The sequence below is a fragment of the Hyla sarda genome, chromosome 4 (assembly GCF_029499605.1).
Source record: "Hyla sarda isolate aHylSar1 chromosome 4, aHylSar1.hap1, whole genome shotgun sequence".
NCBI lineage: Eukaryota > Metazoa > Chordata > Amphibia > Anura > Hylidae > Hyla > Hyla sarda.
Window position 1 is genome coordinate 418,708,634 of NC_079192.1, and position 17,608 is coordinate 418,726,241.

General features: G+C 41.7%; 1 protein-coding gene across 4 annotated transcripts in view; it reads left to right on the top strand.

Annotated features, from left to right (window-relative positions):
* The window catches only part of LOC130267774 (protein mono-ADP-ribosyltransferase PARP12-like), a 70,286-nt gene that overhangs the window by 5,436 nt on the left and 47,242 nt on the right, over positions 1-17,608 (top strand). For 3 of the 4 annotated variants that reach the window (XM_056517953.1, XM_056517951.1, XM_056517950.1), the window contains exons 2-5: positions 9,982-10,188; positions 11,253-11,459; positions 12,680-12,928; positions 15,849-16,151. In XM_056517953.1, the coding sequence (XP_056373928.1) occupies positions 9,982-10,188; positions 11,253-11,459; positions 12,680-12,928; positions 15,849-16,151 (966 nt within the window). The remainder of the gene's footprint in view (positions 1-9,981; positions 10,189-11,252; positions 11,460-12,679; positions 12,929-15,848; positions 16,152-17,608) is intronic. The other variant, XM_056517954.1, reaches the window with a different exon arrangement.

A 17,608-nucleotide genomic window follows, 5' to 3' on the forward strand; every position in this document is an offset into this window, starting at 1 on the left:
TATATATACCTCAGGGGAATCACCTCAGCATAATATATATATATACCTCAGGGGAATTACCTCAGCATAATATATATATACCTCAGGGGAATCATCTCAGCATAATATACGGTATATATATATACCTCAGGGGAATCACCTCAGCATAATATATATACCTCAGGGGAATTACCTCAGCATAATATATATATACCTCAGGGGAATCACCTCAGCATAATATATATATACCTCAGGGGAATCACCTCAGCATAATATATATATACCTCAGGGGAATCACCTCAGCATAATATACGGTATATATATATACATCAGGGGAATCACCTCAGCACAGTATAATATATATATACCTCAGGGGAATCACCTCAGCATAATATATATATATACCTCAGGGGAATTACCTCAGCATAATATATATATACCTCAGGGGAATTACCTCAGCATAATATATATATACATACCTCAGGGGAATTACCTCAGCATAATATATATATACATACCTCAGGGGAATCACCTCAGCACAGTATAATATATATACCTCAGGGGAATCACCTCAGCATTATATATATATATACCTCAGGGGAATTACCTCAGCATAATATATATATATATACCTCAGGGGAATCACCTCAGCATAATATATATATACCTCAGGGGAATCACCTCAGCACAGTATAATATATATATACCTCAGGGGAATCACCTCAGCATAATATATATATACCTCAGGGGAATCACCTCAGCATAATATATATATATATATACCTCAGGGGAATTACCTCAGCATAATATATATATATATATATATATATATATATACCTCAGGGGAATCACCTCAGCATAATATATATATACCTCAGGGGAATCACCTCAGCATAATATATATATATATACCTCAGGGGAATCACCTCAGCATAATATATATATACCTCAGGGGAATCACCTCAGCATAATATATATATATATACCTCAGGGGAATTACCTCAGCATAATATATATATATACCTCAGGGGAATCACCTCAGCATAATATATATATATACCTCAGGGGAATCACCTCAGCATAATATATATATACCTCAGGGGAATTACCTCAGCATAATATATATATACCTCAGGGGAATTACCTCAGCATAATATATATATATATATATATATATATATATATACCTCAGGGGAATCACCTCAGCATAATATATATATATACATCAGGGGAATTACCTCAGCATAATATATATATATCTCAGGGGAATCACCTCAGCATAATATATATACCTCAGGGGAATTACCTCAGCATAATATATATACACCTCAGGGGAATCACCTCAGCATAATATATATACCTCAGGGGAATTACCTCAGCATAATATATATATATACCTCAGGGGAATCACCTCAGCATAATATATATATACCTCAGGGGAATCACCTCAGCATAATATATATATATATATACCTCAGGGGAATCACCTCAGCATAATATATATATACCTCAGGGGAATCACCTCAGCATAATATATATATATACCTCAGGGGAATCACCTCAGCATAATATATATATACCTCAGGGGAATTGCCTCAGCATAATATATATATACCTCAGGGGAATCACCTCAGCATAATATATATACCTCAGGGGAATCACCTCAGCATAACATATATATATACCTCAGGGGAATCACCTCAGCATAACATATATATATACCTCAGGGGAATCACCTCAGCATAATATATATATACCTCAGGGGAATTGCCTCAGCATAATATATATATACCTCAGGGGAATCACCTCAGCATAATATATATACCTCAGGGGAATCACCTCAGCATAACATATATATATACCTTAGGGGAATCACCTCAGCATAACATATATATATACCTCAGGGGAATCACCTCAGCATAATATATATACCTCAGGGGAATCACCTCATCATAATATATATACCTCAGGGGAATCACCTCAGCATAACATATATATATACCTCAGGGGAATCACCTCAGCATAACATATATATATACCTCAGGGGAATCACCTCAGCATAACATATATATATACCTCAAGGGAATCACCTCAGCATAATCTATATACCTCAGGGGAATCACCTCAGCATAATATATATACCTCAGGGGAATCACCTCAGCATAATATATATATATATATACCTCATGGGAATCACCTCAGCATAATATATATATATACCTCAGGGGAATCACCTCAGCACAGTATAATATATATATACCTCAGGGGAATTACCTCAGCATAATATATATACCTCAGGGGAATTACCTCAGCATTATATATATATATATATATATATATATATATATACACCTCAGGGTAATCACCTCAGCATAATATATATATACCTCAGGGGAATCACCTCAGCATAATATACAGTATATATATATACCTCAGGGGAATCACCTCAGCATAATATACGGTATATATATATACCTCAGGGCAATCACCTCAGCATAATATACGGTATATATATATACCTCAGGGGAATCACCTCAGCATAATATATACCATATATACCTCAGGGGAATCACCTCAGCATAATATATATACACATCAGGGGAATCACCTCAGCATAATATATATATACCTCAGGGGAATCACCTAAGCATAATATATATATATACCTCAGAGGAATCACCTCAGCATAATATATATATACCTCAGGGGAATCACCTCAGCATAATATATATATACCTCAGGGGAATCACCTCAGCATAATATATATATACCTCAGGGGAATCACCTCAGCATAATATATATATACCTCAGGGGAATCACCTCAGCATAATATATATACCTCAGGGGAATCACCTCAGCATAATATATATATATATATATATACCTCAGGGGAATCACCTCAGCATAATATATATATATATATACCTCAGGGGAATCACCTCAGCATAATATATATATACCTCAGGGGAATCACCTCAGCATAATATATATATATATATATACCTCAGGGGAATCACCTCAGCATAATATATATATATATATATATATATATACCTCAGGGGAATCACCTCAGAATAATATATATATACCTCAGGGGAATCACCTCAGCACAGTATAATATATATATATACCTCAGGGGAATCACCTCAGCATAATATATATATACCTCAGGGGAATCACCTCAGCATAATATATATATATACCTCAGGGGAATCACCTCAGCATAATATATATATACCTCAGGGGAATTACCTCAGCATAATATATATATATACCTCAGGGGAATCACCTCAGCATAATATATATACCTCAGGGGAATCACCTCAGCATAACATATATATATACCTCAGGGGAATCACCTCAGCATAATATATATATACCTCAGGGGAATCACCTCAGCATAATATATATATATACCTCAGGGGAATCACCTCAGCATAATATATATATACCTCAGGGGAATTACCTCAGCATAACATATATATATACCTCAGGGGAATCACCTCAGCATAATCTATATACCTCAGGGGAATCACCTCAGCATAATATATATACCTCAGGGGAATCACCTCAGCATAATATATATATATATATATATATACCTCATGGGAATCACCTCAGCATAATATATATATATACCTCAGGGGAATCACCTCAGCACAGTATAATATATATATACCTCAGGGGAATTACCTCAGCATAATATATATACCTCAGGGGAATTACCTCAGCATAATATATATATATATATATATATATATATATACACCTCAGGGTAATCACCTCAGCATAATATATATATACCTCAGGGGAATCACCTCAGCATAATATACGGTATATATATATATACCTCAGGGGAATCACCTCAGCATAATATACGGTATATACCTCAGGGGAATCACCTCAGCATAATATACGGTATATATATATACCTCAGGGGAATCACCTCAGCATAATATATACCGTATATACCTCAGGGGAATCACATCAGCATAATATATATACACCTCAGGGGAATCACCTCAGCATAATATATATATACCTCAGGGGAATCACCTCAGCATAATATATATATACCTCAGGGGAATCACCTAAGCATAATATATATATACCTCAGGGGAATCACCTCAGCATAATATATATATATACCTCAGGGGAATCACCTCAGCATAATATATATATACCTCAGGGGAACCATTATATACCGTATATTTCGCCCTATAGGACGCACCGGCATATAAGACGCACTCTATTTTAAAGGTGCAAAATCTAGAAAAAAAAGATTCTGCACCCAACAGTTATCTTCAACCTGCGGACCTCCAGATGTTGGAAAACTACAACTCCCAGCATGCCCGGACAGCCGTTGGCTGTCCGGGCATGCTGGGAGTTGTAGTTTTGCAACATCTGGAGGTCCGCAGGTTGAAGACCACTGGATAGGAGGTATTACTCACCTGTCCCCGCCGCTCCGGACCCATCACCGCTCGTCACTGCAGCCCTGGATGTCGCTCCATCGCTGTTGCCGCGTCCTGGGGTGTCCCCGATGCTCCGGACGTCTTCTTCCCCGGGATCCATGCTCTCCGTCGCCGTCATCACGTCGCTATGCATGCCGCTCCTATTGGATGACGGGACGGCGTGCTCAACGACGTGATGACGTCGAAGGAGAGCGCCGGCCATGCAGGGAATCCCGGCATGGAGCAGACACCGAGGAGGCAGGTAAGGGCCCTCCCGTTGTCCTGTAAGCTGTTCGGGACGCCGCGATTTCACCGCAGCGGTCCAGAACAGCCTGACTGAGCAGCCGGGTTAGTGTTATTTTCGCTTCAGACGCGGCGGTCAGCTTTGATCGCCGCGTCTGAAGGGTTAATACAGGACATCACCGCGATCGGTGATGTCCTGTATTAGCCGTGGGTCACGGCCGTTGAAGGCCGCAGGTATTCGCCGTATAAGACGCACCAACTTTTCCCCCCCAGTTTTGGGGAAGAAAAAGTGCGTCTTATACGGCGAAAAATACGGTACCTCGAACTAGTCTAGGAGTATCATCTGGTACAGCTTCTACCTGGCCAGCACATTGGTACCCCAGGTGACACTCCATGGAGGAATGCTCGGATTTATTGGGAACCTTACACCATAAAGCAAAAGGCGCAGTGATATTTGGTCCTGCGTCTAACCTCGCTTAACCCCTTAACAACCACGGACGTAAATGTACGTCCTGGTTTGGCGAGACTTCCCGCACCAGGACGTACATTTACGTCCTGTTTATGACCGCGAGCATCGTATTGACCCACAGAATAAAGAACACATGTCATTTTTACCGTAAATTGTACACTGTGAAAACGAACCCCTCCAAAATGTGTAAAATGTAGGTTTTCATTTAAATTTCCTCCCTAAAAATTTTTTTTGGGGGGTTCGCCGTACCTTTTATGTTAAAATGAGAGGTTTCATTACAAAGTACAATTGGTCACGCAAAAAACAAGCCTTTATATGGGTCTGTAGATGGAAATATAAAAGAGTTATGGATTTTAGAAGGCGAGGAGGAAAAAACGAAAACGCTAAAATAAAATTGGCCTGGTCCTTAAGGTGAAAATGGACTTGGTCCTTAAGGGGTTAAAGGGGTACTCCGGTGGAAAACTTTTTCTTTTTTAATCAACTGGTGCCAGAAAGTTAAACAGATTTGTACATTACTTCTATTAAAAAATCTTAATCCTTCCAGTACATATTAGCTGCTGAATACTATGAATACTACAGAGGAAATTATTTTCTTTTTGGAACACAGTGCTGTCCATTTTAGGAACTGTCCAGAGTAGAAGAAAATCCTCATAGAAAACATATGCTGCTCTGGACAGTTCCTAAAATGTACAGAGATGTCAGCAGAGAGCTCTGTGTTCCAAAAAGAAAAGAATTTCCTCTGTAGTATTAAGCAGCTAATAAGTACTGGAAGGATTAAGATTTTTTAATAGAAGTAATTTACAAATCTGTTTAACTTTCTGGCACCAGTTGATTTAAAAAAAATAAATAAATAAAAGTTTTCCACTGGAGTGCCCCTTTAAATACATGCAAATTGATCACCCAGCGTATAGAAATCAAAATTATAGAACAACAAATCCCAACGTCTAAGGTGTGCCTAAAATGTAACTTTTAATAGATACTTTTAAAATTTCCTAAAGTATAAGTGCCTGTGTAGCCAATCACCATAAATGTTAAAACAACAAGGAATGTGGTTGATATTTACAACATGGCCCAATGGACTCTGCTTGGCCTTGCCAGCCCAACTGTGTCACCTGAACATCAAATACTCCCACCAATATAGCCGTCGACGCATTTCTGACACTTTTTTCAATGGCGTCATCAGGGAGGTATAACCATTGGTTAGGTATAGTAGAAATAACAGATCAAATAACCACAAAATATAAATAACTGTTGTGGACGTCACGACTCCGCCCCCGTGTGACTGGGATGGTGACCAATGCCTCCTCACGGGCCTGTTACAGCCCTCCCTAACTGCCTGTATAGTCACCAAGGTGACCTGCCGCACCACTCATAGGAGACATCCAGAGCTGTATCTAGGTGGTGTATCCAGCGGCACTCTTTCTGTAGGAGGTATTTGTCTAGGTTCCCGCCCCTCTGTGAGAGTACCACCCTATCGATTCCCACAAACTGGATGGATGGAGGACAAATTACCATCAAGGTCGTTAGGGGATATCTCTCATTTCGAATGTCTCCAATTTGCTACAGGATCCTCCTCCTCGGCTTTCTAATTGTCTTCCCAACATTTATGAGGAGGCAGGAGCAAATTGCAACATATATGACCGATTTTGAAGAACAATTAATAAAATGCCTATTATAAATCGGTTGTTGTTGTTGGAGTGGAACCAGATTACTTTTTTAAATGAATTGACAGGCCCAAGAGTGACCACACTTAAAACATCCCAGTGTGGTACTCATTTTATCTAACCAGGTCTGCGTTGTACTATTGTCTGGTTGTAAATGACTCTGGACTAATAGATCCCCAATGCTTCGTTCCCGTCTGTATGTTTTTTTGGGGGGTGGAGCCAATTATCTCCTGGAGGTCTGGATCCATTTTTAGTATGTCCCAATGGTGCGTGATGATTTCCCGTATTTTAGGGGACATCCTATCAAAGGTTTCAATAATTTCTGTCCCTTGAATTAGAACTAGGTGTTTTTGGGATTAGTAAATAATTTCTCGGTGTACTAGATGCAATTTGGTATGCTTGAGAAAGAACAAAATTGGGATACCCTCTGTCTCTAAATCTTTGTCTCATCACTTTCTTCTCTCTCCTAAAGTCATCTGGCAATGAACAGTTCCTCCTAAGGCGGAGATACTGCCCCTTTGGAATCCCCAGGTGGCAACTCTCCCACCTTAGGAGGCTGTTTATTGCAGGTTTTTACGAAATATCGTTCTCTGTAAGGTCTTATCTGTATCTTTTTAGATTTTAACATCCAAGAAATTTAATTCACTCTCGTGGGTTTCAAATGTCAAGAAAAGTCCCAGTGTGTTAGTGTTAATGGACTTGACAAGTTTCTCAAATTCACCCCTGGTTCCATTCCATACGCCAAAAACATCGTCTATAAAACGTAACCAAATGAGTGCTTTCTCTCAAAAGAATTCTGGCACTACGCTCCTTGTATGCTGTTTTGTTATTTTCGGTACCTCTAATAAAGCACGATTTTACCTGCCTTCTTGGTGCTGGATGCCTTCTATTGTCTACTGTTCACACGTGGAAGGGAACGCCACCCTACCGGTCTGCAGCACAGAGGCTAGGACACGAGGATCGAGCGGTATCTTTATTCTATTGTTCACAAAAGAATTCTCTCTTGTTAGAGAACAGGTGTGTTGTTTCCTAACAGCCCAGGGTAAGGTTTGCATAGCTGGGGGCACAAGGGGACCCCATGGCGGTCCCCCTGAGCTGGTGGAAAACTTGACCATTGAATAGTAGTTTAGTAGTTGTAATACAAAGGCATTGTGTTCCTGAAAACAAGCTCCCCTTGTCGTAAGATAGTATTCTACTGCCTGTAAACCCACTCAGTGGCGTATTGATGAATACAGAGCCTCAACATCATTACTTGCGAGGATGGTACCCTCATTTAGATAGATACCTTCAATCCTCTGGAGCAAATCCATTGTGTCACGTAAGTACCTTGGTAAAGTAAGTACAAACTGTCTAAGAATTTTGTCTATATAAATTCCCACATTCTGTGCTATGCCTCCTATGCCAGATACGAAAGGTCGGCCTTTCAGAGGTACTAGGCCCTTGTGAATTTTTGGCAAAGCATAGAATGTGGGAATTGTTGGCGAGACAGGTTTCATGAATTCAGACACTTTGCGGTCAATCGGTTTTCTTTCCAGTGCACTAGTTAGTATAGATGTTAGTTCTTGGGAGTACCTAGAGGCAGCTTACACCATTATAGAAGAAAACTCAATTTCATGTATTTAAAGGGGTATTCTACTGAAAATCTTTTTTTTTTTTTCATATCAACTGGCTCCAGAAAGTTAAACAGATTTGCAAATTACTTCTATTAAAAAAACTTAATCCTTCCAGTACTCATCAGCTGCTGAAATTGAGTTGTTCTTTCCAGTCTGACCACAGTGCTCTCTGCTGACACCTCTGTCTGTCTCAGGAACTGTCCAGAGTAGGAGCAAATCCCCATAGCAATCCTATCCTGCTCTGGACAGTTCCTGACATGGACAAAGGTGTCAGCAGAGAGCACTGTGGTCAGACAGAAAAGAACAACTTAACTTCAGCAGCTGATAAGTACTGGAAGGATTAAGATTTTTTTTAATAGAAGTAATTTACAAATTATCCATATTCTTAGCTGCTGAAGAAAGGACTGAGACAGTCCTGAAACGCGTCCAGCGTCCCCTTAATAACTATTGAGACCACCAGTTTATTTGCCCTGCTCAGCAACTAGCAGTCCGATACCAGAAAACATAACTGTCAATCACCTGACACCCGGTAAAGGAGACATCCGCGCCTCATTGCCACGAGGACACCACCGGCTTACCAACATACTCACCTGCAGAACCGCTGCAGTACCACCACCCGGAACCCACTGTCATCCAGCATTACCACCGTGGGAGACGGCAGAGTCTCCGGTGATGCTGTCTCATGCCACGAGAGCCACTTAGTGTTAACACACTGTGGGATTCCATAGCGCAACTGGAGGAGATCGCAGCATCCCCGTGAAATCCAGCGCATCAGTGCCCGGGAGCCGTAAGATACAAAGTATCCCAAAAATATGCATGCACACTAACAGTGACTGTACACAAGCATATATATACGTTGACCATTGTCTGCAAATAGCAAGTATATGAACATTATTTGCTAAGGTGTTCGATTGCGAACTACTGCTGTAGCCGGACACATCTAAATGGTTGCTATGGGTTACTAACCAAAACTTATATGGTTGCTATTGGTTACAACTATACTGGAATCTGTCTTAATTTGCAGTACTTTTTAAGAGAGGAGAGAATTGACGATTGTGGATGGACTAAGACTCTCCCACCCAGATTCCTCTCCCTGTATAGTTATATCATTTATATTTTTGTATGGTGGTCCTAATTTTTTATTTTTTACACATTATGGTATGCATATATTTTAGTTTATATTAGTTGGTGCTGCGCCTACACAAGGGCCCTGTGAGACGCAGACGCCACTATTTGCATTTATTTTATTACCTCATATTTTATATTATATTGTCACACTGCATAATATTAAATAAATTCAATTACTATCTGTCCAGTTGTCTCAAACCCTGAGCCCTAATATATATATTTCTATAGACAAACTACTTTTTGACACCTTGGGTATAGGTGTCTAATTAGGCAGCCCGGGTTTATTTGGTGGGTAGTTAGACAAGAGCCTCTCCAACTCCTTAATACTATAATTTACAAATCTGTTTAACTTTCTGGAGCCGGTTGATATGAAAAAAAAAATTTTTTTTTCACCGGAGTAACCCTTTAATGAACTGGTATTTTATAAATTTTAGGGTCCAGTTCCCATAGGGAATCAGGCGGCCGGTCAATGCCGAGGAAAAGTAAGAGACATCATCGCTTGCCGGCAGCGAAGGATGATGAAATACCGGCAAAAATGCGGAAGTCACCAGGAGCGCCCCCCCACCCAATGCCAGTCTCCTTCTCATCCTGTGGGACTAACGATCATTGGACCACCGCAACACCAGCTAATGCTACTCTAGGTAATGTTACTCCAGCTAATGCTACTCCAGGTAATGTTACTCCAGGTAATGCTACTCCAGGTAATGTTACTCCAGGTAATGCTGCTCCAGGTAATGCTACTCCAGGTAATGTTACTCCAGGTAATGCTGCTCCAGGTAATGCTACTCCAGGTAATGCTACTCCAGGTAATGCTACTCCAGGTAATGTTGCTCCAGGTAATGTTGCTCCAGGTAATGTTACTCCAGGTAATGTTACTCCAGGTAATGTTATTCCAGGTAATGCTACTCCAGGTAATGTTATTCCAGGTAATGCTACTCCAGGTAATGTTGCTCCAGGTAATGTTATTCCAGGTAATGCTACTCCAGGTAATGTTATTCCAGGTAATGCTACTCCAGGTAATGTTGCTCCAGGTAATGTTATTCCAGGTAATGCTACTCCAGGTAATGTTATTCCAGGTAATGCTACTCCAGGTAATGTTATTCCAGGTAATGCTACTCCAGGTAATGTTATTCCAGGTAATGTTCTTGTGTAACGTCGACCAGTCTCCAAAATATAAACCAGTTGCCATCTTATATAAGCCGATGTCCTCCATAAAAATGACCTCATCCACTGTTCCCCCTACACAGTCCCTATAACGTCACGCCCCTCCCATAGACTTGCATTAAGAGAGTGTGGGCATGGAGTTGAAACAGGCTCCAGCACTCATTGGTTAGAAGTCCAACATGTGACTAGATTCTGGCTCAGCTGTAGATGAATGATGTAATGCAATATTCATTGGTTATCCTCTGCACGCTCTCTGCTGACACGTCTGTCTCAGGAACTGTCCAAAGTAGGAGCAAATCACCATAGAAAACCTCTCCTGCTCTGGACAGTTCCTGAGACAGACAGAGGTGTCAGCAGAGAGCACTGTGGTCAGACAGAAAAGAACACCTCAACTTCAGCAGCTGATAGGTACTGGGAGGATTAATATTTTTTAATATAAGTAATTTACAAATCTGTTTATCTTTCTGGAGCCGGTTGATATGAAAAAAATGTTTTTTCACTGGAGTACCTCTTTAATGAGCTGGTATTTTATTAATTTTAGGGTCCAGTTCCCATAGGGAATCAGGCGGCCGGACAATGCCGAGGAAAAGTAAGAGACATCATCGCTTGCCGGCAGCAAAGGAAGATGAAAAACCGGCAAAAATGCTGAAGTCACCAGGAGCGCCCCCCCACCCAATGCCAGTCTCCTTCTCATCCTCTGGGACTAACGATCATTGGACCACCGCAACACCAGCTAATGTTACTCTAGGTAATGCTACTCTAGGTAATGTTACTCCAGGTAATGCTACTCCAGGTAATGCTACTCCAGGTAATGTTACTCCAGGTAATGTTACTCCAGGTAATGCTACTCCAGGTAATGCTACTCCAGGTAATGTTACTACAGGTAATGTTACTCCAGGTAATATTACTCCAGGTAATGTTACTACAGGTAATGTTACTCCAGGTAATGCTACTCCAGGTAATGTTACTCCAGGTAATATTACTACAGGTAATGTTACTCCAGGTAATATTACTCCAGATAATGCTGCTCCAGGTAATGTTACTCCAGGTAATGTTACTCCAGCTAATGCTACTCCAGGTAATGCTACTCCAGGTAATGCTACTCCAGCTAATGGTACTCCAGGTAATGTTACTCCAGGTAATGCTACTCCAGGTAATGTTACTCCAGGTAATGTTACACCAGGTAATGTTCTTAGGTAAGGTCAACCAGTCTCCAAAATAAAAACCAGTTGCCATCTTATATAAGCCGATGTCCTCCATGAAAATGTCCTCATCCACTGTTCCCCCTACACCGTCCATTACCACAACATTTACCAGCCCAAGAGGATTAAAGGGGTACTCTGCCCCTAGACAGGTCCCGCCACTATAGACCCCTGTGATCTTGGCTGCGGCACCCTAGACATCCGTGCACAGAGCGAACTCCACTCTGTGGCAGATGACTGGCGATGCGGGCGGGGCTTGTGACGTCACTGTCACGCCCCCTAAATGCAAGTCTATGGGAGGGGGCATGATATCACACCCCCTCCCATAGACTTGCATTAAGGGGGTGTGTGCATGGAGTTGAAACAGGCTCCAGCACTCATTGGTTAGAAGTCCAACATGTGACTAGATTCTGGCTCAGCTGTAGATGAATTATGTAATGTAATATTCAGTTGGTTATCCTCTGCACGCTCTCTGCTGACACCTCTGTCTGTCTCAGGAACTGTCCAGAGCAGGACCGAATCCCCATAGCAAACCTCTCCTGCTCTGGATAGTTCCTGAGACAGACAGAGGTATCAGCAGAGAGCACTGTGGTCAGACAAAAAATAACCACTCAACTTCAGCAGCTGATAGGTACTGGGAGGATTAAGAGTTTTTAATATAAGTAATTTAGAAATCTGTTTAACTTTCTGGAACCGGTTGATATGAAAAAAAAAAGATTTTTCCCAGGAGTACCCCTTTAATGAGCTGGTATTTTATAAATTTTAGGGTCCAGTTCCCAAATGGAATCTAGCGGCCGGTCAATGCCGAGGAAAAGTAAGAGACATCATCGCTTGCCGGCAGTAAAGGAAGATGAAAAACCAGCAAAAATGCTGAAGTCGCCAGGAGCGCCCCCCCACCCAATGCCAGTCTCCTTCTTCTCATCCTCTGGGACTAACGATCATTGGTCCAGCATCCAATCCACAGGTCCATCTACTACACCGGTGACTACCGCAACACCTGCTAATGCTACTCCAGGTAATGCTACTAGAGGTAATGTTACTCCAGGTAATGCTACTCCAGGTAATGGTACTCCAGGTTATGTTACTGCAGGTAATGTTACTTCAGGTAATGGTACTCAGGTAATGTTATTCCAGGTTATGTTACTGCAGGTAATACTACTTCAGGTAATGTTACTCCAGGTAATGCTACTAGAGGTAATGTTACTCCAGGTAATGCTACTCCAGGTAATGGTACTCCAGGTTATGTTACTGCAGGTAATGCTACTCCAGGTAATGTTACTCCAGGTAATGGTACTCAGGTAATGGTACTCCAGGTTATGTTACTTCAGGTAATGCTACTTCAGGTAATGCTACTTCAGTTAATGCTACGAGAGGTAATGTTACTCCAGGTAATGCTACTCCAGGTTATGTTACTGCAGGTAATGTTACTGCAGGTAATGGTACTCCAGGTAATGGTACTCCAGTTAATGGTACTCAGGTAATGGTACTCAGGTAATGTTACTCCAGGTAATGGTACTCAGTTAATGTTACTCCAGGTAATGGTACTCTAATAAAAACCAAAATAAAAACCAGTTGCCATCTTATATAAGCCAATGTCCTCCATGAAAATGACCTCATCCCCTGTTCCCCCTACACCGTCCATTACCACAAATTCTACCAGCTCAAGAGGATTAAAGGGGTACTCTGCCCCTAGACGGGTCCCGCCACTGTAGACCCCTGTGATCTTGGCTGCGGCACCCTAGACAACTGTGCACAGAGCGAACTCCACTCTATGGCGGATGACTGGCGATGTGGGCGGGGCTCGTGACATCACTGCCACACACCCTAAATGCAAGTCTATGGGAGGGGGCATGTCGTCACACCCCCTCCCATAGACTTTCATTAAGGGGGTGTGGGCATGGAGTTGAAACAGGCTCCAGCACTCATTGGTTAGAAGTCCAACATGTGACTAGATTCTGGCTCAGCTGTAGATGAATGATGTAATGCAATATTCAATCAGTTATCCTCTGCACGCTGCATGAAATGACAGAATAATCTGTAGATAAACACATATGGAATGTAGAAAACACAGTTACCTCGGCCTTTAAAGGAGTACTTCAAGATAGGAAAACTTATCCTCTATACTAAGGATAGGGGATAAGTTTTAGATCACGGGGGTTCCAACCGATGGGGCCTCCTGCGAACTCCCGTACGGGGCCCCGGCAGTCAGTGGCCAGGGGACGTGTCCGACCACCGCATGTGGCGGCAGCTGACACGCCCCCTCAATACATCTCTAAGGGAGAGCCGTAACTCTGCATTCGGCAATCTCCACCTCCGCCATAGAAATATATTGAGGGGGCATCTCGGCCGCCCCATCATGCAGTGGTCGAAACGCGCTGTATGAGAAAAGTGTCGAGGGCCCCATACGGGAGGGGTCGGACCCCTTGCGATCTGAAACTTTACTTTACAGGCTTAGTAGTGGGAGCTGTCTTATGGACGGAATCCATTACTAAGCCTGGGCTTAGCGTTAGCCATATAAACAACTAGCGCTAACCACCAATTTCTACCCATGTACCCACCGCCACAGGGGCGCCGGGAAGATTTTGGCGACGTCAAAAATGGTGCTTCTGGGCCTAGGTAGTAACAGGCTGGCGTTATTTAGGCTGGGGAGGGCCAGTAACAATGGTCCTCACCCACCCTGGTAACGTCAGGCTGTTGTTGCTTGGTTGGTATTTGGCTGAAAATAAAAATAAGGGGGACCCTATGCATTTTGTTTTTTTTTTCTTTTCTTTTTAATATGTAATTAATTGTGCAAAAAAATAGGGGTTCCCCCAATTTTTATTCTTAGCCAAATACCAACCAAGCAGCAACAGCCTGACATTACCAGGGTGGGCGAGGACCATTGTTACTGGCCCTCCCCAGCTTAAATAATGCCAGCCTGTTACCGCCTAGGCCCAGGAGCGCCATTTTTGACACACCGGGCCTGTTGGTACCAGCTCTGGGTACCGGGGTAATAATTGGGGGTTAGCGCTAGCTGTTTATGTGGCCCTGGCTTAGTAATGGATTCCGTCTATTAGACAGCTTCCACTACTAAGAATGTAAAGTAAATAAAAAAATAAAAAATAAAAACACAACATGTTTCAACATTTTTTTTATTCCAAAAAAACACTCCCACAAAAGCCCCTGTTAACCATTTTATTAACATTAACTGGTCACTGTACTCCTCCAAATCTAAAGTAATCATCAGGATACACAGATCTGAAATGAGAAGTAAAAAACAAAAAAAAGGAGTTCGTACATTAGGGGGAAAAAATAGGTTAAAAAAAAATGTAATAAATACATATATATATATATATATATATATATATATATATATATATATCGCACATTTTTTTCAAAGCTGCAAATTGGTGTTCTGAAGTCATTTATTGGTTTTTGCTTATGTGAGACAAATTCATGAACCCCCTGTGATACTATAATAAATATGTCACACATAAGCAAAACCAAGAGAAAATGCCTACCGAACTGCATTTCATATATTTAAAGGGGTACTCCAGTGAAAATCATCAACTGGCTCCAGAAAGTTGTACAGATATGTAAATTACTTCTATTAAAAAATCTTAATCCTTCCAGTACTTATCAGCTGCTGAAGTTGAGTGGTTCTTTGCTGACACCTCTGTCTGTCTCAGGAACTATCCAGAGCAGGAACAAATCCCCATAGCAAACCTCTCCTGCTCTGGACAGTTCCTGACATGGACAAAGGTGTCAGCAGAGAGCACTGTGGTCAGACAGAAAGAACAACTCAACTTCAGCAGCTGATAAGTACTGGGAGGATTAAGATTTTTTAATAGAAGTCATTTACAAATCTGTTTAACTTTCTGGGCCGGTTGATATGAAAAAAAAATAGTTTTTCACCGGAGTACCCCTTTAATTAGTTGGTATTTTATTAATTTTAGGATCCAGTTCCCATAGGGAATCAGGCGGCCGGTCAATGCCGAGGAAAAGTAAGACAGCAAAGGATGATGAAAAACCGACAAAAATGTTCATTATTGAAATGCTGAAGCCACAAGGAGCTGGGACTTGGTCCAGCACCCAAACCATATTACCAGGGACTTCATCTTTAGTGTTGGATGATAAACCAACAATTTACACCATAAAAGAAATGAAGCTTCCCGATGTCCCAGCCGGACCGTCATCATCTATCACCGGTCCATCTACTCCACCGGTGACCACCGCAACACCAGCTAATGCTACTCCAGGTAATGAATGTTACTCCAGGTAATGCTACTCTAGGTAATGTTACTCCAGGTAATGTTACTACAGGTAATGTTACTACAGGTAATGCTACTCCAGCTAATGTTAATCCAGGTAATATTACTCCAGGTAATGTTACTACAGGTAATGCTACTCCAGGTAATGTTACTCCAGCTAATGTTACTCCAGGTAATGGTACTCCAGGTAATGTTAATCCAGGTAATGGTACTCCAGGTAATGTTACTCCAGGTAATATTACTACAGGTAATGCTACTACAGGTAATGCTACTACAGGTAATTGTACTACAGGTAATTGTACTACAGGTAATGTTACTCCAGGTAATGCTACTCCAGGTAATGCTACTCCAGGTAATGTTACTCCAGGTAATATTACTCCAGGTAATGGTACTACAGGTAATGCTACTCCAGGTAATGCTACTCCAGGTAATGTTACTCCAGGTAATGGTACTACAGGTAATGTTACTCCAGGTAATGTTACTCCAGGTAATGTTACTACAGGTAATGCTACTGCAGGTAATGTTACTATAGGTAATGGTTGTCCAGGTTATGTTACTCCAGGTTATGCTACTACAGGTAATGGTACTCCAGGTAATGTTACTCCAGGTAATGCTACTCCAGATAATGTTACTCCAGGTAATGGTATTTAGGTAATGTTACTCCAGCTAATGCTACTCCTGATAATGTTACTCCAGCTAATGATACTCCAGGTAATGATACTCCAGGTAATGATACTCCAGGTAATGTTACTCCAGGTAATGGTACTCCAGTTAATGTTACTCCAGCTAATGCTACTCCAGGTAATGGTACTCCAGGTAATGCTACTCCAGGTAATGCTACTCCAGATAATGTTACTGCAGGTAATGTTACTCCAGCTAAAGAGGATTAAAGGGGTACTCCACCGCTAGACATCTTATCCCTATCCAAAGAATAGGGGGATAAGATGTCTGATCGCGGGGGGTCCCGCCGCTGTTGACCCCTGCAATCTTGGCTGCGGCACCGCAGACATCCGGTGCATTGAGTGAACACTGGATGACTGGCGATGCGGGCGTGATGTCACGGTCATGCCCCCTTAATGCAAGTCTATGGGAGGGGGCGTGACGGTCGTCACACCCCCTCCCATAGACTTGCATTAAGGGCGTGTGGGCATGGAGTTGAAACAAATTACCAACAAAAGCCCCAAGAGGTACCAGGGTAACAACAATTTCACAACAACTTTAGGGGAAACCCCAAAGGGGTACCCTAAACTAAAACCATCCCTTTAAAATCTCACTTTTATTTGGTGCGATATGGGTTGATACATATATGAGCACTTTGTAGTTAATAAATTGTCCACTATGTGTCAGGACCACAATACTATTTAAATCCACAGCTCCAGTCTATCTCCTATGTAACCTGTATAACAACCATTCTGCTTATAAGGAAGGGGCATTATTATAGTACG